The sequence below is a fragment of the Falco cherrug genome, chromosome 1 (genome assembly GCF_023634085.1).
Source record: "Falco cherrug isolate bFalChe1 chromosome 1, bFalChe1.pri, whole genome shotgun sequence".
Classification (NCBI taxonomy): domain Eukaryota; kingdom Metazoa; phylum Chordata; class Aves; order Falconiformes; family Falconidae; genus Falco; species Falco cherrug.
The window spans coordinates 108227458-108252925 of NC_073697.1; the positions used below are offsets into that span (position 1 = coordinate 108227458).

A 25468-nucleotide genomic window follows, 5' to 3' on the forward strand; every position below is an offset into this window, starting at 1 on the left:
CCCGGGGTGGCCGCTGGGAGGGGCGGGGCCGGGCCGCCGGCGCGGCAGGGCCGAGCGGCGCTTTCCCGGAGTGAGCGGCAGCGGCAGCGCCCCCCCGCGGCCAGCGCCGGGATGGGGCTGGGGGGGCGGGCACCGGGGCCGGCCCCCAGCCCCGCTCCTGCGCTCCCCACCCGCACAAACAGCCACACCACAGCGCAGGGTTCAGCAGTTTTATGTCCGCAGGGCCCCGCTGGGTGCGGGGAGCGGTTTGGGGTACAGCGGGGGGGTACCGTGGCACAGCTCCCGGGGGACAGCATCCTTCGGGGGGTCCTCGGCCAGAGGGAGCTACAGGGGAAGAAGGGGGGAGCTTGGGAATCTGCACTGGGTCAGGTCTGGATGTTGGGCTCAGCTGCGTCAGGCGTGGACACTGTGCTCGGCTTTGGGTCAGGTCTGGATGTTCAGCTCAGTTTTGGGCCAGGTCTGGACGTTGGGCTCAGCTTTGTGCTGGATTTCGGATGTGGGGACCTGCTTTGGACTGGATCTTGGATGTTGGGCTCTGCTTTGGGTCAGGTCTGGACATCAGGATCTGCAGTGGGCTGGATTTAGGACATAGGGACCTGCTTCATGTTGGATCTCAGACGTCAGGCTCTGCTTTGGGTCAGGTCTGAACACTGGCATCTGCTTTGTGTCAGATTTGGGACACCGGGATCTGCCCCACATCAAATTCAGGACATTGGGATCTGCTTCACGTTGGACTTGGGGCTCAGCCACCTGACATGTGCCAGACCCAGGTGTGGGAACAGGGGTCATCCCCTGGGCTGAGCAGTCCCAAACACCACAGGGCAGCTCCCAGAGGCTTGGCGGCAGTCTGTCTGTCCATCACAACTCAGTGTGGTACTGCCCTGCTTTGAAGACCTCACTGGGCTGCATGAAGATGCCCTCCATCACCTTCCAGTAGTTATTCTGGCTGGAGGTGGCCATGCCGTGCACCTCCTTCTGCCCATGGATGGGCCGCCCGTACTGCTCCCCCGTCACCGAGAGGAAGACGTCGGTGGAGGTGTGCTGGAAGCGCACCTCGCTGTCCCGCGCCCAGTAGGTCCCGCTGCACACCACTGTCCAGTCGTCCAGGTAGTCGCCCTCGCCGGCCTCCCCAAATGCACTCACCTCCTTTGGGTGAAAAGGAGCTTGTTTGGGGGCTGGGATGAAGAGAGGGGGGGAGCTGGGGTGTTGAGTTGGGCCCAGAGGGCAAGGAGAGGAGCAGTGGAAGGGGCTGGGCCTGGGGGGCAAGGAGGGAGGAGGGACCTGGTTGGGACTGGGGCTTTGTTGGGGCTTGGAGGGTCTGGTTGGGACTTGGATGCTGGTAGGAACTGGGGAACAAGGTGGGACTGGTAGGGACCTGGTCAGGACCGGGGAACAAGGCAGTGCTGGTAGGGATGTACAATCATTTAGGTTGGAAAAGACCTTTAAGATCATTGAATCCAACTGTTAACCCAGTACTATCAAGGCCACCACTGACCCCATGTCCCCAGCTGCCACAGCTACATGTGATGACGATGTCACCACCTCCTCGGACAGCCTGTTCCAGGGCTTGACAATCCTTTCAGCGAAGGCATTTTTCCTAATATCCCACCTAAACCTCCCCTGGCACAACTTGAGGCCATTTGCTCTTGTCCTGTTTGGGACAGGAGGGAGCTGGCTGGGACTGGAAGGGACAGGGGGAACCCAGCAGGAACTAGGGGACAAGGTGGAGCTGGCTGTGGGACATAGGGGACTCAGTCTGGATTGGGGAACAAGACAAGAGCTGGTGGGGACACAGGGGACCTGTTTGGAACTGGTAGGGACAGGGAGAATCCAGCAGAGATGGAGGGACAAGACAGGGCTGGCAGGGAAGGGGGGACCCAATCTGGACTTAGGAACAAGGTGGAACTGGTAGGGGCAGGGAGAATCCGGCAGGGACTGGGGGATAAGATGGGGCTGGCAGGGATGAGGGAATCCGATCTGGACTTGGGAACAAGGTGGAACTGGTGGGGACGGGGGGGACAAGGGGGCCCAAGTCAGGACTGGGACAACCCAGTGGGGACTCAGGGGACCGGGCAGGGCCCGGGTGACAAGGGCAGCCCGGCCGTTCCCGGGGAAGAAGGGGGGACCCCCGGTGGGGCCGGGATCCCGGGGGTACCTGATTTCCGGAGAGCGGGGAGGCAAAGCGGTGGCTGTGGAGGTTGCGGCCGGTGCCCAGGTGGGTGAGGCGGATGGCCTGCCCGCAGCGCACCGGCGTGCCCCGCTCGCACACCGCCGCCGTACGGCCCCGCACCCGCCAGTAGCTGTTCCCGTCATCCGCCGCCGACACCCCGGTCACCGACTGCTGCCCGCTGCCTGCGGAGGGGGGAGAACCGCGCTCAGGCCTGACCCAGCTCGGTGGGCGCGGGGGGGGGGGGGGGGAGGGGTGCGGAGAGGGGCGGGTGTCTCCCGTTACCGGAGCCGTAGCGCACATCGTGCGAGTGCAGGCGGACGTTGTGCCGCACGTTGAGCAGCTTCACCACGGAGCCGCAAGTAACGGGCCCGGGGCCGCCGCGCACCGCCGCGCCCAGCGCCGTGAGCACCAGCACCGGCAGCAGCACCCACCGCCCCACCGCCCCCATTCCCCCGCTTCCACGCCGCCGGAAGCGGAAGTAGCGCCGCTCCGCCCGGCCGGAGAGCGCAGCTCGTCTGCTCCGCCCCCCCAACTCGCTCGCCGCCGCCGCCGCGGAGGCCTCCATTTTCCCTCGGCGCCTCGGGTAAGGCCGCGCCGGGCGGGCCGGGGCGAGCGGCGGGGCCGGGCGGGCGCTACCGGTTGGCGGGGGCAGGGCCGCGGGGGCCGCGTCACACGCGCTGGAACCGGCCGGGGGGGCTGTTGCCAAGGGAACAGCGGGGTCGCGCCGGGCCCGGGGTGGTTGCGGGGCCTCTGGGGCCTTCGGCGTTGGGCGGCTGCGGCGGGCCTGGGCCTCGGCGAGGGCGGTAAGGGCGGCGGGGACGCGCCGGTGCTTGGGGGCGGGCTGGGCCGAGGGCCCCGGTTGGCGGGGGGGCTGTGCGCGAGGGCAGCGGCGGCCCCGCCGGTCCCGGTTGCCGGCGGCGGGTGGGGCTGGCGGCGGCAGGAGCCTCCCGGGGCGGGGGCGCAGCGGGGTGACCCGGGCTGGGCCGGGGGCAAGCGGTGGGCAGCGGGCCCGCGGCCCGGGGAGTGGCTGCTCCCCCGGGGGACAGGGGGGTGCCGCAGCCCCCCGCCCACCGGAGCGGCCCGGCTCCCCGGTGGTGGAGGCCGCAACGGCCCGGGGGGCTGCAAAATACCGCTGACAAGGTAGGAGGAGCTGGCGGAGGTCAGGCGGTGGACGGGGAGAGCGTCGGTTTGCTTTCCTGGAGGGGGAAGGATGCCTCTGACCTTTGTTTTCCAAGTCTGCTGGTGGTCCGGATCACCCCGAGGGGTAACTCCCGGGGCTCCGCGTTGGGTTTTGCAAACTTCTCGCCGAGGCCCTCCGGGAAAAGCCATGGGGCAGCAACCTGGGAAGGCCCTTTGGGGGATTAGTAACAGGCTGAAGGGTGGCAAAAAAAGGTAGGGATGAATGACTGGTGCTCGCAGTGGAGGGATGATATTGTGGAGTTTCACAGGTACCTCTGCTGCTTGTTTTTTGGTGTTTTTTTTTTCTAGATATGGTGATGTGGAGAAGGGAAATTTAATCCTAAATTATTTAGGGTAGCTAAACCAGACTGTAAAAAGTCACAGAGACTAGATAATACTGAGTGGCTGAGTGCTGGTGTGGTAAACATGATACGATGGCAGCAGGTGTAATGAAGGTAACAAACGCGGCAGCAATTGACTCTACATCAGCTTTTAGTATTCAGGAAAGAGCTGCTGGTGTCTCAGCAATTGTTGTCACTTCAATGCCTTGCCGTAGCCTAAAAAGGATGTTTTGGAATTACTTTAAAGGAACAGAGAACAAAACAGAAAACATCATTAACGCCGCTGCATAAATCATTGGCAGTTTGTGCCCTGGCTATTGCTGGCAGTTCTGGTTAGCCGTCTCAAAAGAGGCAGGGGCAGTGCGGATGAGCAGGTTTCTGGGCAAGTGAAGCCTTTGTTTCCTCACCTTAGGGGAGAAGCTTGCTGACAGGAGATACGATGCAGGTGTGTGAAGTGATGGGCAGGTCAGAGAAAGCAAGGAGGGACCATCAGTTTTCTGTTTCTTACAGGAAATTGTGATGCAGCGGGTCTAAAATAAACAGGCGGAAGTGCTTTTTCACACAACATGCTAGTAAACTGTGGCACTCTGCCACAGGACGTTCTGCCGTTTGATAGCATCAGAGGCGGTGGGACCAACAGGCAGCATTAAAACTAACGCAGCAGGTATGGGAAGTTCCTGAGCTGAGGTGGCTGGCTGGCTGGACTTACCCTGTCGCAGCACTGTTTGTTTCCAGTTGTCATTTCACCCCCGTGCTCCTTTGCACACCTACCACTGAGGAGGGTGGAAATGTCTCAATTTAGGTCCTGACTTCAGAAATTCATAAAACGGCTTTAAAAGCTAAATACAACACTGTATGTTGCTGATGCCTTATCAGGGCTGGCAGGCCCTGGCAGAGATCAGCCTTACAGAAGTCCCTACCCGTACCAAGGAGTGGCTCTGAGGAAAAGCTTGGTGCTGATGAGGTACCCATGAAGGTAGTTTGTTGTGGTGCGAGTGCTTTACAGTGCTTCACAGAGATGTTTTTGTTAGGCTCATAAGCTTCAAATTAAAAGATGCCAGTATGGTCTTGTCTGAATTACGTGGTAGGACCCAGCCTGAAGATCATTGCTTAGTGATTAGTGTTAAATCTACACATTCTGGCTCAACCATGGCTTGCTTGTTTTGTGTGGGGGTTTATTATTTATTTATTTAAGAAAACCAAAATTGATTTTGTTATGAGAGCTTCAGGGGGTAGAACGATGATGTTACCTTTGCAGTTCGTTTGGGTTTTTCCTAATACGCCATTTGTTGTCTTTTACTCCCATGGATGTAATCCGGCTGAGCTAAAATTCATTCCATGAGCGTTTAATTGACAAAATGAATAGATTGGGATTCCTTAGGGTTTATGATTTAATTGAGTCAAGTTTCCCAGCCTTCTTATTCTCACAGAGCTTTCTGAGTGCTCTCCAATTTAGCTTTCCTTTTTGAAGTGTAGACATGAGCGAAACTGTTCAGTGGTGGCTTTGGCAATGAGGTTCTGTGGACCTGTGTGATCTTAATTGGACTGTGAGTTGAACCGCAAAATGGCAGAGGTTAAAACAGTCCCTGTTGAAACCCTCTCTGCCTCAAGAAACCCACCATAAAACTAGGACTAACGTGGGTCAGGGCTTTGGTGTAGTTCCTTCCATGAAGGATGGGGAGAAGTCAAGGACTTCCTTCTCTTCACCACCCATGCTGTAGTAGAGCCTAGACTAGCACTTGGTTTTGCTGTTTTGTGCATTAACACTGCTATCCTGAGGTTAACACATAATGAATGTGTCTTCGTGTAAGGACACTCCTTGGTTATTCCATGAGCACCACTGAGGCCTCATGCTTTAGTTGGCATCCCTGTGTCTGAAGAGCATGAGATGCTTCTGGTTTCCCTCACCCCAGACCTGCTCAGGCTGTGAAGCTTCTGTGTGGCACTGTCCTTCCTGATGCCATCCTGCACAAGGTCCCGTCCCTACCTTGTGAGTGCCACAGTAAATGACAAGGTGCAGGGTTTTTTCCTGTAACTATCCTGATATTTTGCAGGTACTCACAGCATATCTCCATTTCTAAACCTCATGAGTTAAACTTTGCTGATGTGTGATGTACAAAAGCTGTGTCTGCCTCCAGCACTGTCATGTTTCGCAGTCCTGAGCAACCGGCAGGCATCTGGTTGTGTGGCCAAGGCTTCACAGGTATTTTAATGCCTGGTTTTCAGAATTCTCAGGTCCATCACCGAGAAGCACTTGTTCTAAAGGCACTGCCTTGCCTCACCAGGGGGGCAGCCCACAGTGCCTGCGGCCAGTGTCCAGCCTGCTCTTGCTGACCTGTTCTATGGTGTCTGTATATTGACAGCATGGAGAGCTCTCCGCTCAGGGTCATCCCAGTTAAAAGGAGCTTGTGGACTCTGGACAATTGCTGTTGTGCCCTTGAGCTGAGCAAAGTGCAGATGTCCCTGGTCAAAAGCAGAGGTCGTGTAGTTGCTCAGCCCTTTCCCGCTGGATCATCCCTGCAAGCAGGAGAGGCTGTGCTCGATGTGGAGGCGCCCGCGCTTCCCTCACCTGCTGCCGTGGTGCTGTCGCAGCGCTGCTTGCTGCATTGCTGTTGCCTTTGGCCTGTCTTGGTCAGTGTTTAGTGGCTGTAGGGGTAAAGCTTTATGTATGTATCACCTATAGGAGCCTGTCTGCTTGTGTGCCAGTAAGTGTGCAGGGTTAGGCATGGTCTTCCTGCCTTTTTGGTGCTCTAGTGCAATTTAGGACTTGCTCCTGTGCTGCAGCAATCTGTTGACCCTCTCCTAGGTGTGTTACAGGAGCGGGGTTGCTGCGGTGCTGCTCTGAGAAAAGGCCCATGGCCTGATACAGCTGGGCTGGCCCAACGCTTCTTCAAACCCTCCCCAGGGCCAGAGAAGCGGGGCTGGCCCTGTGTGACCTGCTGCACATGGGGCTCCTGCTGGGCAGCAGTGCTGCTCTGAGCTCTGCCTCTGCTCCTCCACCTGCGCTGGCTGCGGTCTCTGCCTGCCTCCCTGTCCTGTTTTATTTCAAATTAAGGCCTCTCTGCCGTGGAGGGTGTGAGAAACACCTTTAGTCCCTCTCTGATTCAACACCTCTTTGGTAATAGCTACCCTGGCTTCCGTTTGCCCTGTTAAGTGACATCCCTGCTGTCCTGAGGTGGATTTCACTGGAACTGAAGGCTTTGTGGGTGGTTGTCTTGTGTGGAACCTGCTCAGCTGGATTGTTAAATGAGATGGGTTTCCTAAGTCCTAGCTGTTCACTGTGTCCAGACAAATTTGATTTGACATGAACTGAAATTGCCAGGAAATGGTAGAACAAGCGTTAAGGAAGAAAGTTGGAATTGTGAGCGAAACACTTCACTGGCAGAGAATAGTGAAATTGTGTATGGTGCTATCACGGATGGTTTTCTTTCTTGCTGGGTTTGTGTGTGGATCGTGGACAGGAGAGAAGTGAGGTTATTAGACTTGGAAATGCTCTAGGAAAAGCCACTTAGTCTGCAGTTTTATATATGTTAATACATCCTGACAGATACATGTTGAAGAAGAATGGGTGAGAAAGTGTGATGTTGACATAATATTCATACACAGGCTGGTAAACATAACAATTCCTGTTCCACTACTGTATGTAGTTACACAATTCATCAGTGGCGTTTGCTTCAGGAACATGTATTTAACTAGCATCTATACTGTCCTCTGACACATTATTTCTGAGAGGGATGCTTAAATATGTGTGTGTGACTTCTACAGTGTCCTCTTGAGGATGGGGATCACCTGCCTGGAGCATCGTGGATAGGTGTTGGCCACAGCCATGTAATCAGTCAAGAGTATGAGCGGCTATCTGCTCATGTCTGAAATCTGGCAGAGGTCTTTCCCTTGCCTTTATTGTGGGTTTTCTGTAACGAGATACGGCTGACACATTCCTTTGGAGCTATTAGTATTTGAAGACTTAAAAGATATCTAAGATGGGTCTTCCACTTTGGTGGTTTGGTGGTGGGGTTTTTTTTGTTTTTGTTTTTTTAATTTAACTGAGAAGTCCCTGATTTTCTCTTAAGTGGTTGTATTGGCCACCAGATGTATAGATCTCTGGGCAGAACAAGAAGTCCCGCACACAAGAAGTGTCACGGCAAAGCCTTGATCAGGTTGTCCCATATGGGACTGATTTCCTTCAGCTGTTTGTTTGCAGTGGGGAAACGATTATGGGAACGCTTTGAAGTGTGTTTGTTTAGGTATCGTTCTTTGGCATATGGAAATCTTTTCTCATCTTTTTTTTCTCTCTCTTTTTTTTTTTTTTTTTTTTGTGTGTGTGTGTGTGTATTAAATTACATCAGATGTAATTTAACATGGAGGTTTTGGCTTTAGATCTGACACCTTCTCTGAGCTCCTTTTTGTACCTTCCCAAAGGCTGGTACTTCTTCCTGGGCCAGCATTTTCACCTTCACAGCCGTTTGAGGAATTGACGTGTTTTTTCTTAGAGCTGACTTTTGTAAGCTTCTGTTACTTTGGTGTGTGTAAAAAGGAGCTAAACCCAAAGCCTTTGAAAATTTTGAAGTTTTGTAACCACAAGAAGTGGAAGGCTCAGAGAGACAGAACTTGAGCTGTGTCTTTATGGACACGCTTTCCTTTGTACCAAGCTTGGTTTATACTGCTTCCAGAAACCCCAGCTGGTGAAAAACATCAAATGAGAAAAAAAAAAAAATGGTTCTGGCTATAGAAAACACCCTGTTTCTGTAGTCTCTTGTTACTTCATGATCTCTGGACGGAGGCTCCTGGCCTGGAACATCCTGGCTGCGGCTCTGGCTGCATGGGGCGGTGGAGCTGGGCAGCCAGCAGCCCCCAGCCCAGACCTGGCAGCACGTCCCAGGCCTCTCGCCTGTTTGCTCCCTGGACTCCGCAGAGCCTTGCTGACAGCCTGCAACTGCAATTCAGTCAAGGCCCTTTTACCGGATTGCCCTGGCTTCATTAACTGAATGAGGATTAATCATATTAAGATCCTAATTGGTTGGACTGTGTGCCCAACACCTTCTAGCATTGGTGGCAGCATGAGGTTGCTTTCCTGGCCACATGGGAGGGTATGGGCAGGATGAAGGGCTTTGGCTGCCTGCGCTATTTCAGCCACAGCTGGGAGCTCAGCTGTGTAATGAATGCTGCTGTGACAGGTCCTGTCCTGCTCGCTGAGACATGGGTTGACAGGAGCTAGCAGCACTTGGCTACTGTCTTCATGCTTGCTTAATCCTTGGTGACAGGGACATCTAGGCAAGGTGGACACTGGGTAATTCATGGCCTGGATAGATAATTTGAAACCCTCTTGCCTTAGCTCTCTTCTCTCCAGAACCCAGTAGGGGGAAGTGCTTGCCATCACAGCTGGCTCAGCTGATGCGATGGATGTCTCTCCTCTTTCCCCAGTTCCTGTGGAGTGTGTGTGAGACGCTGCGGCCATGTCTGACTTTGTAGAAAGTGAAGCAGAGGAGTCTGAGGAGGAGTACAACCAGGATGGGGAGGTTGTGCCTAGAGTAACCAAGAAGTTTGTAGAAGAAGATGAGGATGGTGAGTCTGCCTGTCTGCTCTGAGTTAGCTCAATTATCTGTGTGCCTCGCTGTTCTATTTTCTATCCCGTGACTCTGCAGATGGAGCAATAACTGTGCTATAATAGCATGGCCATCTGTAGTCGATAATCTCAGCTGTTTAAGTGCTTCCCTTCCTCCAAGTGCTTAGGTGGTTTTTGTATTTGGCAATAGAAAATACACTGCTTCACCCCCGTGGGTTTGATAGTAAACAGTAAAAGCAGAGGAATTCTCCACCTGTTCCCTCTGCAGAGAGAGCATGAGACCACGAGACAAGAAGTGGGCTTCTGGCACAAGCAGCTGGCTGGGTTCTGTGTCAGTAGAAGTGTTCAGTTATAACTCCCTGTGTGGATAGTGTGAAGAAAGATTCTGTTTGCACAGAGCCAAGAAGGAGTCTCAGCCAATGAGTAAATGTCTAATGCTTGCTGCTCTCTACCCTAGATGAGGAAGAGGAGGAGGAGAATCTTGATGATCAAGATGAGCAGGGGAACCTGAAAGGTTTCATTAACGATGATGACGATGAGGAAGAGGAAGAGGAGGAAGAAGCCAGTGACTCTGGAGACTCTGAGAATAACGTTGGCCACAAAAAGAGAAAGCGGAGTAAGTTTTACAATAACTGTTCGTAGCAGGCCACGGGGTAATGCTTTTCCTCTGCCCTGGGTGTCTGCGTGGGCTGGGTGAGCTATACCTTTCTCACTGGTTGGTCTGTTCCCAGATTAGTAAAAGGAGAGTGTAATTCACGTTTGCTCTCTTCTCTTAGCTTTTGATGACCGTCTGGAGGATGATGATTTTGACCTCATTGAAGAGAACTTGGGTGTTAAAGTCAAAAGAGTGAGTTGTGTTCTCATGCTGCTGTTAACGGTGTAGTGTGATGACGGAGGGTGGGCTGCTGTCTGGAGAGAGTGAGTGGTGCCTCCCATCTGCTCCTGCCCTCTTGGAAAGGGAGAGCTGAGTGCCTGAGGGAAGCAGGGTCTGTCCCTGCCCAGGCAACTGAGAACTGGCTTCCTAGAGTATGCAGACCTCTTCTTGTTTCTAAAATCTGCTGTGTTCCTCCCTCCCCACCTCTGCCGGACAGTCTGAGGAGCCCATCTTCTTCTAACTTTCTCCTGCATGGAGCTAACCTCAAAGTCAGTGCAGGCTGTTATGGGCTCTAAAGCTCCTTCTGTAACACTCCCTGCTGGAGGCACATCAACCAGGCTGCCGCTGGTGGTGACAGCATGCAGGTGACACAGGCCTGGGCACGGTGCAGTCCTCAGCAGGCAGTTACGTTGTGTACACGCTGTGCCCCATCGATACCCGTAGCACAGGTCCCCAGGGGGTGGCTCTTCTCCCCTGTGCTGTGCTGGGCTCCATCCTGCTCCCTCTCGGGTGCCTGCACACGAAGTGCAGTTCTGGCCTGGCAGAGATCACACTGAGCCTTGAGTCTCTGCCAGGATTTGTGGGCACTAACAAGCCATCTTGCTTGCAGCAAAAATTCAGACGTGTGCGAAAAATGTCCGATGATGAGGATGATGAGGAAGAAGACTATGGAAAGGAAGAACATGAGAAGGAAGCCATTGCTGAAGAAATCTTTCAGGATGGTGAAGGCGAGGAAGGAGGGGAAGCTGTTGAAGCTCCTGTTGCTCCACCAGAAGAGGAAGAGGAGGAGGAAGAAGACGAATCTGGTGAGTATGGATGGTGGATTCATCCAAAGTTTGTCCTATGATTGAAGCACAGGAACAAAGTTAAGACTTTATTTGAGCTGTTGTGGTAAAGCTTTTGTTGGTCTGATTAGTACAATCTTTACAATTAAACATTCCTGGGTGGCAGGTTTAGTTTGTCTGTCTAAACTGATTTGTCCAGTAGCGCATTACAAGTGCTGAGGTGTTGAACGTCTCCTCTAAGCTGCCTTCAGAATGGAAATGCTTTAAAGGAGGGAAGTCAAGGCACTGTTCGATACCTAGCAGCACAGCACATGCCTGCCCTACTTCTCTTCAGCGTCAGCCTGTCACCACTGCTAGTGCCATACTGGAAGAGTTTCAAGAGTTTGCTGTCCAAAGCAGCAAGGCCTTTTCTGACTGCATTTTCCATGCGCTGAGCTGCAGATGTTGCCAGATGGCTTTGCCTGTGTCTGGAAGTTTGTTCTAGCTTGTTATTGTGGTTCAGGTGCCTGGAATGTCTGAGGTTGGTGTAGATGCCGTGGCCATCAGACAGCCAGCAGCAGCCAAAGCCTGTGGTGGAGGCTTGTAGTTGCGCTGGCTGAACTGAGCTTTGTCAGAGGTACCAGCTGAATATGCGAGTGTTCTGACCATTAAATCATTTTTCAATGTCCAGACATTGATGACTTCATTGTGGATGACGATGGACAACCTCTGAAGAAGCCAAAATGGCGAAAGAAGCTCCCAGGATACACAGATGCGTAAGTACTGATTGGAAATTTGCCTGGAGCCTTGAAAACAGTGCTCAGCTTACTTGATTCTTGGAACTGCAGAGTGATTCAGCTTGTGGTTGGATACCACTGGTCTCTTTCCCCAAAAGGAACCTGGTAAATTTAAACACGGATCTTTTAGTCTGTAATTTCTTAAATGTCTGACTCCTTCCTTTCTCCCCTGGATTTTTTTACAGGGATACCAAAACCAGTCCCTTAGAAGAGAAGTATTTGCATGTAAAACTCAGAGTTGTGTACCTGTCCATGATGATTTTTTTTTCCATTTTATCCATGATAAGCTTAGACTTGGGTGCTGTGGCCTCCCCTGTGTGGCTAGAAGGATGTTCGGTGAACTGCACAGTGAGGCTGAAGGATAGTTTTTGCCTTCCAGTGCTTTGCAGGAAGCCCAGGAAATCTTTGGTGTGGACTTTGACTATGATGAGTTTGAGAAGTACAATGAGTATGATGAGGAGATGGAGGAGGAGTACGAGTATGAGGATGAAGAAACAGAAGGGGAGACCCGTGTACGACCCAAAAAGACTGCCAAGAAGCGCGTCAGTCGGCGTAGCATCTTTGAGATGTATGAGCCCAGTGAGCTGGAGAGCAGTCACCTAACAGACCAGGACAATGAGATCCGCATGACAGACATGCCTGAGAGATTCCAGGTGAGGGATGAGGGTGCTAGTGTGCAAGCAGAAAGTGGTTCAGCTCCCACCGAGTACAGAAGGCCTGGGACCTGCAGGCCAGCTCTCACACCTGGCTGCTGGCTGGATTTTGGCATCTTTTTTTTTTTTTTTTTTTTTCCGCCCCCCTCCCCCCTTCTTCTTTGAAGATTCCATCTGTCAAATGTATAGGCTAAAGCTCTGCATTCGGACATACCAGTGACGTTGTGAACTGTTCTAGCCGTGTAAGCCCGGGCTTAGCACTGGTCCAAGTTTCTCTTTGGCCACTGGGTGCCAGCGTTGCACTCCTGGAAGTGGTGCAGGGCTTGTGCTCTGCTGAGATGTCCTTTATGCTGGATCCTGTTTGGAATCCCTGCAGCCGTACCTCTGGATAGCAAGAGATACGGTGCCAGACAGGGTTTCTAGCCTGCCTGTATACCAGCCAACACATAACTGTTCATACAAGGTGTTTCTGTAACCCACTTTAATCCAAGTGACCGGGACACATGCTGCTGTCAACACCGAGTCCGGTTTGTGCTGCTAGGGATCATTCTGGTGTCTTGGATTTTTGTCTTAATTTTACCCTTTTTTCAGATTTTCACTGAACAGTTGATCTCCCTGTAGCATATGTTAATGTAATTCTGTGCAGAGGCTTGTTACCCTCCTTTGTAAAATGGAATGTCTGAAGCTGCCGGCTTTTCAGAAGGACCTTTTTTCCCATGCTAGCGTGCACAGCACAAGGGAATGCTGTTTGTAATGTCCTCTGACCATATGTGGCCCATTCAGACACTTTGTGATCTTCATGGATGTCAATGATGGTTAGAGCAGGCCTCCTGCAAGAGAAGTGGCTGAGACTAAATGCCCAGAGAGGGTTTGGAGCTGCTTTATGTTCTGCTTTTCTGTGGCTGCAGGAAGAAAAGTGATAACAAGGCTAGAACAGGCACAGACTGTTTGAAACAGAGGATGTAACTGCAGAGGGTTTGGGAGTCTGGTAGGAAATTGGGAGTACCCTAATTTGATTGTCACAAAAGATTTCGCACCGTTGCAAGCCTTTCCACAAGCCTTTGGCAGAATTGTTAGCTGCCTTTGCCTAGTGTAAAGCTGGTGCAGTTGCCTGTGCGCTCAGAAGCTGCAGACGTTGCAGGGCTATCCTCAGCAAAGCCCTGTGGGTGTGGGGGGAACCTGGAGCTCAAAACAATAATTTCCAGGCTTCTTGAAAACATGGTAGTGCGAGCCCTGGTGTTGCACGTGCCTCTACTTATCTTGTTGCCTTTTCACAGCTGCGATCCATCCCAGTGAAGAGTGCTGAAGATGATGAGCTGGAAGAGGAAGCTGACTGGATTTATAGGAATGCATTTGCAACACCTACCATCTCCCTGCAGGTAAAGGTCTGACTATGCCTAGGACTTCTGTCCTAAGAGAACTTGAAGGTGCTGCAGATTTCCAGCCTCGAGACATTGTTCCAGGAGTCTGCTGAGAGGAATGTGGTGCCCAATACAATTTTCTTTCTGGTTTTCTGGTTTTGAGCAGGTCATTTAACATGCAGGTGTCTTCATTTTTGTATTTATAAAACAGGACAAAAAAGGAACACGGAGAACTTGCAGGAATAATTGTCAAGGATGATTGAAAAATCTCTGAGCCAGCGTGCACTTAGGGCTAAATTAGTATTAGCCATGATCTGCGTTTACACCATCTGTTACCTTGGCCAGGTGCTGCTTCTCTGTTTTCCTTTAAGCCCAGTCAGTGCTAGGATGCTTTTCTGTGGTAAAAAATCAGAGTGTGTACCTAAGCCTGCGTTCCCAGCTAACAAAAAGGACCACTGTTTTCCAGCTGTAGCCTGGGCTGGTCTTTTAGAGTCAGCTCAGAAATACAATCAACACAACACATTTCTTCTTTTTAGGAAAGTTCTGACTACCTCGACCGTGGGCAAGCCAGCAGCAGCTTCAGCCGCAAGGGGCCCAGCACCATCCAGAAGATTAAAGAAGCCCTGAATTTCATGCGGAACCAGCATTTTGAGGTAATTTACAACTCCGCTTCGTTGCCAAGATGAGGTCTGAGTGGCTGTCTCCTTATCCAGGCAGGATTAGCTGAGGGGCTGCTGGAAGCATTTGGGGCAGCAAACTAGAAGGGGCTGAGATACCATACCTGGTTGCCTCTCCTGTGACAAAACGGTGCTTCATTGGAAAGTGCAGCTCAACTGATGTGAGCTGTGGCAATGCAGGTTTTTAAGGCCTGTTTGGTGGTGCTGCTGATGTCCTATTTCCCTGATCCTGAATAAATTGATGCTAGATGAGGTGGAGGAGTTTCAGAGTCTCTTGAGCCTTGGTCAGTCCATTCAGCCTGTTCTCTGACGTGTTGCCTGATGTTGCAGAAGCTTTTTGGTCTATGTGGTATATTCTTTGATGGAACAGTCTTAAAGGCTGGGGTGTGGCTTGGTGCATATTCTACGCTGCTGCTCCATTAGCTTGTTCTCCCACATGGAACAGGAGGATTCTCTGGACTCCTGGCTGCCACAGCATGGTGGTAATGAGTCTTATTTTTGACCCAGGTCCCATTCATCGCCTTCTACAGAAAGGAGTATGTGGAGCCAGAGCTGCATATCAATGATCTGTGGAAGGTCTGGCAATGGGATGAGAAGGTGAGGAGTGTTTTCACTGCTTATCATCCCATCAACATTTAGCATATCTTCTCACCTAGCATTGATACTGTCAGCAGATTTTGTTTTGGCCTTGGAGACCTTGTGTGCTTTTCTTACCCTTGTGTTTTTGTACATTTGTTACCGTGTGGTGGTAAAGGGTTATCTGACAAAAGAGGATTCAAAACAGTCCTTCCCCTTCACCGAGTTCCTCTTGTGCAGTGACTTTTCCTGCAAGGAGTGCAGGTTTCTTCTCTACCATCAGGTAGATCCAAATCTTGATTTATGGTTTTTTTCTGTTAATATAATCCGTCTCCGAGATGAGATCTGCCACATTTCATATCTGGGCTCAACTGTGGGTGAAGATTTCAATGATTGTTTTTATATGACAAATATCCCAAGATCCTGGGAACCCCTATTTGGGAAGGGAAGAGACAGATGTGACCCACCGTGATGGTAAGTTTGACTGCAGTTCTTTTGTTCTCATGTTAGTGGACTCAGCTGAAGATCCGCAAGCAGAACCTGACACGTCTGTTTGAGAAGATGCAGGCCTATCAATATGAACAGATTTCTGCTGACCCAGACAAGCCCTTGGCTGATGGCATAAGGGCCCTGGATACTACTGACATGGAGAGGTATGGTGCCATGACCTTCTTACATTCATTCCAGAACAACTTAAAACGTGTGTTAGCTTGCCCAAACAGCACAGGCTCTCTGGCCGCTGCAGTGCATTGACGTTAGCCTCTACAAAGCCAGTAATGAGAAATATTTAAAATTCTTTTGGAAGATGAGCCCAAGCGCTCCTTCTGCCTGACCTGTACCAGAGCAGGTTCCTTGAGTGCTCTGACTACAGCTCAGCTTTGCTTTGACACAAGCTGGCTTTGCGTGCCGTAGGTTGAAGGACGTGCAGTCCATGGACGAGCTGAAGGACGTGTATAATCACTTCCTGCTGTACTATGGGCGAGACATCCCCAAGATGCAGAATGCTGCCAAGGCTGCTCGAAAGAAGCAAAAGCGTATCCGAGAGGATGGTGAAGAGGAGGAAGGTTTGTCCCCAGATTTGATAGTCTCCTAACTGTGGGCTGGTTGAAAATCCTGGTTCAAAAGAATAGGAAGAAAGTTTGTTGAAAAGCCCGTGTGTTTGCACAGGGCATCTCTACTGTTAGTTTCTATCTCAAGTTAATCCCAGGTCTTCCAGGCATCTCTGAAAATTTTCAGTTTGCTGCACAAGGTGCTGCTTTCCAGTAGGCTGAATACCACCCCTCGTGGTGGGGGCCAAAGCAAGTATCAGCCACTTTGATGTGTGTTTTAATGTGCAGCCCAGAGATCCTGCTATTAAAACTGCAGAAGAGTGAAACTGCAAAGATAGCGTTTTCAGGGTATTTTTCTAAACCTGAAAAATTTTAAGGTTTACTGTGACCTTTGAGGTGTGTTTGTGGAATTTAGGGACTCTGTTGCATGATGGTAGGTTGTGTTTAATCCCTTTGCTGTGCTCCTGACACGCTGCAGTTGTGTGGATGCCTTTGTAAAGAGGCCTTGCTAAATATATCCTTCCCATAGGTGAAGGGGAGGATGCAGAAGATGATGAGCAGAAAGGGCCTGAGCTGAAGCAGGCTTCCCGTCGGGATATGTACACCATCTGTCAAACAGCTGGGCTGGGTAAGCGTTGCACTCTGTCATGCTGAGCTTGCAGTGGCCTAGCCCGCATGCTTTGCTGGGCGGTGTGGCTTACCTGTAGAAGGAGGACTGGTAGTTTTGCTCCGTGTAAGCTACAGTACCCTTGTCCTCATTGTTTTTGTGTTGTGTGGTTTTGGTGGTTTTTTGATTTACCAGATGGCCTGGCTAAGAAGTTTGGTTTGACACCTGAGCAATTTGGAGAGAATCTCCGAGACAGTTACCAGCGTCACGAGACAGAGCAGTTCCCTGCAGAGCCCCTGGAGCTGGCCAAGGATTATGTGTGTAGGTCAGTGCCGGGGAGGGTGTCTCCTTGGAGATCTTGCGGATGTGACACAAGGGAGGGGATCTCAGGGCATTCTCAGGCCCTAAACCTTCATGTTGCCTTTTTATTTTTAGTCAGTTCCCAAGCCCTGAAGCTGTGCTGGAAGGAGCCCGGTACATGGTGGCTTTGCAGATAGCCAGGGAGCCTTTGGTCAGGCAGGTCCTGAGACAGACTTTCCAAGAAAGAGCTAAAGTCAACATTTCACCAACCAAAAAGGGGAAGAAGGTAAGGACGGGAGCTCTGACTCCATGAGTCAACTCAGGGAAGGATCTAAATAACATAAAAATGCTCATTTTTGCATCTGGAAACTTCTCCCATGTCAGCGGCAACTATGAATAAATCTTGGAGCAGCATGTGAGCTGGGTGGTTGCAGAGGCCAGCTCAGCAGCATGCTGCATTTTTAGTCTCAGAGTTTCAGCAGATCTGATTCTTGCTGTTGAGACGTTGCCTTCAATTATTGGAATGGTCTCTGTTTCTCTGGGACTGGGAACGAATTCCACTGTGTCCTGCTGGGGAAGGAAATGCAGACTGGCAGGCGTAAGGGTGAGGGGGTATTGAATAAAAGCCATTGTCTGCTGCAGTAAACAGAAGGGTCTTTCTTTGTGAGTGCCCAGCATGCCTGCTGACTGTCTCTCCTCTCTCCCAGGATATTGATGAAGCCCACTATGCCTATTCCTTTAAATACTTGAAGAACAAACCTGTGAAGGAGCTGCGAGATGACCAGTTCCTGAAAATGAGCCTGGCAGAGGAGGAAGCGCTGCTCACTATAGATATCAGCATTGACATGAAAGGAGTGGAGGGGTGAGTCCTCACTGGCTCTGCCATCCATGCCTTGGCAGAGCTCATGCGTCCAGTGCTGTCACGCTGCTAGAGCTGCTCTGTAACCCAGACTGCTCCTGGAAGTCATGGCCTGATGGCTTCCCGCACCTTGAAGTCAAGCAGCCTCTCAGGGTCTTGCTTTTTTCTTCATCTTAATGAAAACCTTAGTTGACATCTGTCTTATTCATTTGGAGGCAAACTCTGAAGCCTTTAGGATTTTTGTGAAAGGCAGTGCTTGTTTCCCAGCCATCTTTGCTGTGTGCTTCTTGTTTTCTTCCCTGCACATCTGAGTAGCCACACTGTGCCCTATGGATGGGCTGGAGTGGCTGTGGGCTGCCCCATGTTGCACGGATCAGGCTTCTCTGTGCTGCGTTCAGCTGCGATCTGTCTAGCAGCATATCTTTTGCAGATAAAGGAGTGTTTGATGGGAGAATTGGCTCTTCTCTAAATTTTCCAGGCAGCTCCCTGAATCTGAGGTGCTGCTGTTACATCCCTGTGCAGGAATCTGCCAGTGGTGGTGTCAGTGCAGGCGTCTGGAGCCCTTCTGTATCTCCTCCTCTCATTTCTTGCAGTTACGGAAGTGACCAGACATACTTTGAGGAAATCAAACAGTTCTATTATCGGGATGAGTTCAGCCACCAGGTGCAGGAGTGGAATCGGCAGCGTACAATGGCCATTGAGAGATCCCTCAACCAGTTCCTCTACGTGCAGATGGCTAAGGAATTGAAGAACAAGCTGTTGGTGGAGGCCAAGGAGTATGTCCTCAAGGTGAGACAAGGGACGGGTGGGTTTGAGTCAGAGCTGGGGTTACAGGTGCAGACAGCCCTGCAGTGTGCTGGGGATAGCTGCTGACAGGCCGTACACAGGCTCTTGAAAAGGAGGAGAAGGCAGGCAGGGGTCTGAGTCTGATACTTTCCCGAGGATGGAGAGAAGAGCAAATATCCCAGTGGGAGGGAAGATGGGCTCCATGATACTGGAGAGCTTGTCCCAATCCTGGCAGAATATACTGGTTGCTGCCTTAAGCAGTCCACAACCTTCCCTCCGGAGAAGGGCTATGCCAAAACACCTGCAGTGGATTTTCTCACTCCTCTCCCCTCTTCTCTGTTCTGCCAGGCTTGCAGTCGGAAACTGTACAACTGGCTAAAAGTAGCTTCATATCGTCCTGATCAGCAAGTGGAGGAAGATGATGATTTCATGGATGAAAACCAAGGGAAGGGGATTCGGGTGCTAGGCATTGCGTTTTCCTCAGCCAGGTAGGAGGAAGGGAATTGCCTCTGGATGCATGTACAGCTTCAGCAGTCCTCCATGTCTGAGTGATCTCTTTTTGGCAGGGACCACCCTGTGTTTTGTGCCCTTGTTAATGGAGAGGGTGAGGTTACAGACTTCCTCCGATTGCCGCATTTCACAAAGAGAAGGAATGCCTGGCGTGAGGAGGAGAGGGAAAAGAAGGTAAGCCTTTGTACAGCTATTGTCAAGATGAATGTCTGCACTTCGCTTTTGGTACAGTACAATCCACTGTGGGCTGGAGGGAATAGTCAATCTGAAGACAGCTTGCTGTCACTCTTGCACATAAGAATACTGCCTTTTTCCCAATCTGTAATTGTTCTGGCACAAGGGAGTGGCAGGGCCTTGCCATTCCTGAGTTATGCTGTTTGGGGGTTTGTGAGCTTCTTTGGTCGCAGCTACTGAATTTTTCTCCCCTTTGCCTGATCACATTATAATAGCAAAAGGCTGTGGGACCTGCTGGAGCTTGGGTCAGGATTTTGACTTCCATTCCCTACTTGCACTGATTTCCTGTAACACCAGAGTGTGATGCCATCAGTCTTTCCTCTGCAGAGCTTTCCTGTTTGTCCTTACGGTGGTCCTGAGCTGCAAAGCTGGCTTGTGGAAAAGACGTTCAGTTGTGTTCATGTCAGTGGCAGTGGGGGGAGGATTTGCCCTGTGAAATAGGAACCAGGACTGGTAGCTAGCTCAGTACAGAAACCCTCTAGCTTTTCTACTGTGACCTGTCGCTTGCCTTTCCAGGCCCAGGATATTGAAACCTTGAAAAAATTCCTCTTGAACAAGAAGCCTCATGTGGTGACAATTGCAGGCGAGAACAGGTCAGTCTTTGTGTTCCTTCCACTTCCCAGTCTCTTTGCAGTCCTTTCCTCATGCCTGTCCAGATTTCACTCTTTCTGTCTGTGGTGTGAGATAACCTGTTGGGGTCATCTCCCTAAGTGATTCCAGGACCCAGCTTTGCACTGTTCCCTCAATCCCCATGGTCATCTCTCCCTAGGGATGCTCAGATGCTGATGGAGGATGTAAAGAGGATTGTTCATGAGCTGGATCAAGGGCAGCAGCTGTCCTCTATTGGAGTGGAGCTGGTGGACAATGAATTGGCCATCCTCTACATGAACAGCAAGAAGTCTGAGGTGAACCTTCTGTTATTCCATCTATCCCTTAGCCTGTCACTCAGCTCTGCTGTCTCATCCTCCATTTGTTGCGCTGGCCCTACCTTGCGTATCTGCTGCCTCATGTGTTCCATCTAGATGGTGACAGACTGATCTTTGGATCAAGGCAAAACATCTTATTTAGGCTTCCCTGAAGACATCAGCAACAGCAGATTTACAAAGTAGATATTGATGTAGTCTGAAATGAATCTTGCTCAGCTAAGTGAATGATGCTGTTTCATTCCTAGTTGTGGCAGAGCTCCTGGCAGCCTTTGACCTCAGCTCTCCTTTGCCCAGAGCACCAAATACTTCCCTTGTTCCAATCCACGATGTCTCTTTGCTACTTGTGCTACAAAGTGCGAAAACACCATCAGGGTTTTCCCTAATTTTCTGGCCTCTTGCAGAATGAGTTCCGGGATTACCCACCTCTGCTGCGTCAAGCAGTCTCCCTTGCTCGCCGCATTCAGGACCCCCTCATAGAGTTTGCCCAGGTCTGCAGCTCCGATGAGGATATTCTCTGCCTGAAACTCCACCCTCTGCAGGTAACTTTTCCTTGTGAGATCCTTGGGCAAGCAAGATCCTTCTCTGCAATAGAAAGTGTCCTGGGAGGCTTGGGACAGTTTGCTGTCAAAGAAAAGTATTCCAAGTTGAGCTGGTCTAAATTTTGCCTGTTCTATGCCATATTCAGTCTACGTGGCCCCTTTTGGTTTTTTACCTCCTTTAGCTCATTTGCCTCCTGCTTTTAGGCTGTTCTCAGGGGTAACTCTGAGGTGCAGTACAGCTCCTGAGAGCCAGTGTGTTGTATTTTTGGCTCAGCTTGCTTATGGCAAAGTGTTGCACGCATCTCCTTGTGAAACTAATGCCTCTCCTTTCTGTCAGGAGCACGTGGTGAAGGAGGAACTGCTGAATGCCCTCTACTGTGAATTCATAAATCGTGTGAATGAGGTGGGAGTGGATGTCAATCGGGCGATTGCTCACCCGCACAGCCAGGCTTTGCTGCAGTACGTGTGTGGCCTGGGACCACGCAAAGGCACTCATCTGCTAAAGGTAAGGAGGTTTCTGTCCCTGCCTACAAAAAATAATGCATCACCAATAATGTGTGAGTTGGCCCGATGGCAGTGCTGATACAAGATGAGTCAGGGTCCCGTGTGCCAGATGCAGCTGACAGCTCCGTTGACATGAGTTTTAGTATGTGTTATCTCACTGCGCCTAACCCTGAAGCTACGCATGGATTAATGTCCTGAGATAGACCCAAGCAGCTCACCAGATCCATCAGTCCTAGCTAGCTCCTGAACCCACAGGAACGGATGCACTGTTACAGTATCAAGGCACCTCCATACTGTAGAAAACACGAGGCAAAAAGCCAACACTTTTCCTGAGAGCTGGAGCTGTTCCATGTGAAATCAGCTTTCATACGATGTCAAGACACAGGCAGGGAGCAACAATTTGAGTTGTGATAGGACTATGTCAGATGCTTTGAACACTGCAGTGTCCAGCGTGCTGCTTTTTGTGGAGAACCCTTCTGTTTGAATGGCAAAGTTTATACTATTACTTCTGTCTCCAGATCTTAAAACAAAACAACACACGTCTGGAGAACAGGACCCAGCTGGTTACGATGTGTCACATGGGACCCAAGGTGTTTATCAACTGTGCTGGCTTCATCAAGATTGACACAGCATCACTGGGTGATAGGTGAGTATTGGGTTGCATTCAGTGTCGTACGTGGTATGGTGTTAGCATGAGTGACAGGCTGAAGCAGTCTTGTTTGATGGAGTCCACACTCCCAGGAGTTTCTGTGTGGCCCTTCTGATTTCTGGCCAAGTTCAGGTATCGTTGGTTATTAATCTGATTCTTAAGGGCAGCACAGCAGTGTGAGCTGCAGAACATTAATTTTATAGCTTGCTATGGTTTGAAAGACTCGTGGTGGTCAAGAGGAACTAAAATAAAACAATTGTTCCCTAACGTAGTTGTCATGGATGTCTGTCAGTAACCCCTGTGCGCTTTAGCTTGGTTTCTGCCTAGTCCTAGCAACAGTGTTTTATTTTTCTAAAGTTTCAGACGTTAGGAATAACTTGGGAATTTAGCTACCTCTGAAACTAGTAGCAATACTAGGAAGTTTGTAGAGCATTAGGTTACTGATAACTAAACAAGAGAGAAGTGTCTGGAGGACAGCAGTAATGTGGTTTCTAAATCTGACTGCTTTGCACCGAAGGGTCACTTGTTGGAAACGTGCTTTCTCTAGGGCTGGCCCAGTATCCTTTTTGCCTTTGAAAAGCAGTCTGAGAAAGGGCACCTGGCTGAATCCTTGTGCTGAGTGACCCAACCCTGCTACGTCCCTGGTTTTTGCAGGATACAAGTCCCAGAGATGCAGAGGGCAAAGTGTAGCCTCATCCAAACAGCTAGATGCAGATGGCTTCACTGCCAGGTGGCAACACTGAATTTGTATGAGGAGAGAAACTGTGGAGAGGTGTGTGCTCAGAGGGAAGCTGTAGTACGCAGAGTGATCAAATCTACCTAGCATCTAAAATGCCTGGCTGTATCTTTGAAGAGCAGGATATGCAGACTGGAATTTGTCATGTCTGTCTTTGGCTCCTGTTGACTTAGCAAAGAAGAAGTCATTCTGTCCTTTGTGGAGTGGTTTGTTCCATGGAGGGCAGCAGTGGCAAAACAGCCGCGCAGCCAGTAGTGGTCTTCAACAGCATGTTTTGTTACTGAGCTGAAGGAGGTGACTCTGGAACCTTTCAGAGTCCTTATCTGAACATTGCTTTGGTTTTATTTCAGTACTGATTCCTACATTGAAGTCCTAGATGGGTCTAGGGTCCATCCTGAAACCTATGAATGGGCAAGAAAAATGGCAGTGGATGCCTTAGAATACGATGAGTCGGCAGAGGACGCTAATCCTGCAGGAGCTCTAGAGGAGATCTTAGAAAACCCTGAGCGTCTGAAAGACCTGGATCTCGATGCCTTTGCTGAAGAACTGGAAAGACAGGTGCAGTGGGGGTTCCTGGTGCTGAGAAACAGATGGGAAGCTCTGCTGTCCAGCTTGGTTTCTTATGTTTTATAGCTGGTGACCCTTATCTATTTTAGGAGCTGAGTACTTAGCTGTTGCCATTGTAAAATGTATGAAAAGCCATGATGAGTATTCAGTGTCTGACAATGGCATGTAGTAAATGCTTACAGAAAGTACACTTGGGGCTGAAGGAAGAAGGAGGCAGGAGACAGTAATTAGATCATTTAAGGTACTCTACATGAAATTATCTTTTGACCTCTTCAACATCCCGTGACTGAGTTCCAGAGTTTGATGGTACCCTGTGTATTCCTCTTTTTTTAAAATTTGCTGGTATAAAGTTCCTTATGTTCTTTTGTAACTTACACTGAATTCCCTACTCACCTCCTTCCTGCTGCTCATGGCTTTATATCCTTTGAATACCATGCAGGGCTATGGTGACAAGCATATCACTTTATATGACATCCGAGCTGAACTAAGCTGCAGATACAAGGACCTGAGAACCCCATACCGTTCTCCAAACACAGAAGAGGTCTTCAATATGCTGACCAAAGAAACTCCAGAGACTTTTTATATAGGTACGTCCCTGGTTTCTGTCACCCTAATTTGACTTAGGATGTGGGGCAGAGGGATCTTGGTGAGCGTGATGATGTGATGGTGCTATGGCTGCGTGTGCATGAAACAGCTTTTCTGGTACCCACGTAGTCTTCTAACACCTTCATGCACAACCGCCTTAGATAAAGGGAGCTGCCGAGCCCTGCAGCTGGCATGCAGTTTTTCATTCTTTCCTTCTCCTCTGCCATCACACCTCAGGTAAAATGATCATCTGCAACGTGACTGGGATAGCCCACAGGCGGCCACAAGGAGAAAGCTACGACCAGGCAATACGGAACGATGAAACTGGCCTTTGGCAGTGTCCTTTCTGTCAGCAGGATAACTTTCCAGAGCTCAGCGAGGTGGGGCTGCTTCTCCAAACGGGCCTGCCTTTGTCAGGAGTCTGCTATTGATGGGCTTGAGGGTTTTGTAGGGTTCTTGGGAGACAAGGTATCAGAGCCAAGATTGCGTTTGCAGTGCCCCAGGATCCCAATCTGAATGTGGCCTTTGGCTGCAAATACAATCTGTTCCACTTGTGACTAATTGCTTCAGTATAGATTTGACAGGTCCTTTATGGCTGCATTATGGATTTTAGTGAACCAGGCTAGGAGTGAAATGGACCTGGGGCTAAGCTGACCAATTCTTTGCAAATACATAAAGCAGGCTTGTTCATGATCTGGGATTGTGTTTTACGCAGAGGAACGGCCTGTGACACTGAGAACAGAAGGTTGTTCTGCCACCTTCTCAATTTTAAGAACTTATCTGGGCTCCCTGCTGCTTAATGCAGCTGTACTTGAGGTCTCTTCTAAGCACTGCTGAATTCCAGACTTGGTAATCCATGACTTTAAAACCCTATAGTGTTGATTAGAAAGCCGCCCTAGCTGCAGGCTTGTGTTCAGGGTCTAAAAATGTTCTGACCTTCCTGGTTGCAAAGGAAGCCGAGCAAAACTGACGTAGTAAGATTGCATTACTGGGTAGCATTCATTGAAGTCCTCTGTCCCCTGCCCTTCCACATGTCTCTGCTGGCTGTACCAGTTTGCTGACACAGCTTTTAGACTTGTTTGAGTGTGAGCTGCCGGGGCTATTTTGTTTCCATGCTGAATGACCTTTACTTTTGCCTTGCTCAAGGTTTGGAACCACTTTGACAGCGGTTCCTGCCCAGGTCAGGCCATTGGAGTGAAGACACGTCTGGATAATGGCGTTGCTGGCTTCATCCCAACAAAATTTCTTAGTGATAAGGTGGTCAAGCGCCCAGAAGAAAGGGTGAAGGTATGAAAGCAGTGGATTTTCACATATCCAGCAAGAGCTGGAAGAGCCTGGAGCCAATACCAAAGATTCACAGTTTGGTTAATAACACTTCCCTAAATGACTTTTCAAACCATATTTTTATTTAAGGACTTTAAATCGGCAGCAAGTTCAGGTTCTGGTTAGTGTCCTTTTGCCACAGTGCAAATCTCTCTTGGCAGCTGGTGAGAACCATGTTAATCAGTTAACGTGTTGCACTGCAGGAGGATTTATTATTGTCTGGCTAAAGTCTGGGTTTAGGAGACCAGAAGGCATTCTAATGCAGAGCTGCCCTTTGTTTCTGGCTTTCTAAAGAGTTCATGGAACTGCCTTTGGATATGCAAGGGTCACTTTCCCTCT

At 50.3% G+C, this 25468-nt stretch overlaps 2 protein-coding genes across 3 annotated transcripts in view; one reads left to right on the forward strand and one right to left on the reverse strand.

Annotated features, from left to right (window-relative positions):
* Positions 1 to 195: 195 nt before the first annotated feature.
* SDF2 (stromal cell derived factor 2) lies at positions 196 to 2735 on the reverse strand. Its single transcript, XM_055717339.1, has 3 exons — positions 2453 to 2735; positions 2156 to 2352; positions 196 to 1146 (listed from the first exon to the last, which is right to left on the reverse strand). The coding sequence occupies exons 1-3, from the start codon at positions 2733 to 2735 to the stop codon at positions 859 to 861; spliced, it is 768 nt and encodes a 255-aa protein (XP_055573314.1). The 3' UTR covers positions 196 to 858.
* The window catches only part of SUPT6H (SPT6 homolog, histone chaperone and transcription elongation factor), a 30203-nt gene continuing 7397 nt past the window's right edge, over positions 2663 to 25468 (forward strand). The window contains exons 1-28 of one of the 2 annotated variants that reach the window (XM_055717278.1): positions 2663 to 2753; positions 9112 to 9252; positions 9711 to 9869; positions 10030 to 10100; positions 10738 to 10933; positions 11583 to 11667; positions 12068 to 12341; positions 13619 to 13720; positions 14239 to 14355; positions 14887 to 14976; positions 15466 to 15608; positions 15868 to 16019; positions 16534 to 16632; positions 16807 to 16936; positions 17047 to 17197; positions 17619 to 17773; positions 18364 to 18559; positions 18905 to 19044; positions 19123 to 19240; positions 19817 to 19893; positions 20070 to 20205; positions 20628 to 20765; positions 21103 to 21270; positions 21788 to 21915; positions 23005 to 23212; positions 23661 to 23808; positions 24044 to 24186; positions 24953 to 25093. In XM_055717278.1, the coding sequence (XP_055573253.1) occupies positions 9144 to 9252; positions 9711 to 9869; positions 10030 to 10100; positions 10738 to 10933; positions 11583 to 11667; positions 12068 to 12341; positions 13619 to 13720; positions 14239 to 14355; positions 14887 to 14976; positions 15466 to 15608; positions 15868 to 16019; positions 16534 to 16632; positions 16807 to 16936; positions 17047 to 17197; positions 17619 to 17773; positions 18364 to 18559; positions 18905 to 19044; positions 19123 to 19240; positions 19817 to 19893; positions 20070 to 20205; positions 20628 to 20765; positions 21103 to 21270; positions 21788 to 21915; positions 23005 to 23212; positions 23661 to 23808; positions 24044 to 24186; positions 24953 to 25093 (3774 nt within the window). In that variant the 5' untranslated portion in view covers positions 2663 to 2753; positions 9112 to 9143. Of the gene's footprint in view, positions 2754 to 2949; positions 2974 to 9111; positions 9253 to 9710; positions 9870 to 10029; positions 10101 to 10737; positions 10934 to 11582; positions 11668 to 12067; positions 12342 to 13618; positions 13721 to 14238; positions 14356 to 14886; positions 14977 to 15465; positions 15609 to 15867; positions 16020 to 16533; positions 16633 to 16806; positions 16937 to 17046; positions 17198 to 17618; positions 17774 to 18363; positions 18560 to 18904; positions 19045 to 19122; positions 19241 to 19816; positions 19894 to 20069; positions 20206 to 20627; positions 20766 to 21102; positions 21271 to 21787; positions 21916 to 23004; positions 23213 to 23660; positions 23809 to 24043; positions 24187 to 24952; positions 25094 to 25468 lie in introns of those variants that run through there. The other variant, XM_055717287.1, reaches the window with a different exon arrangement.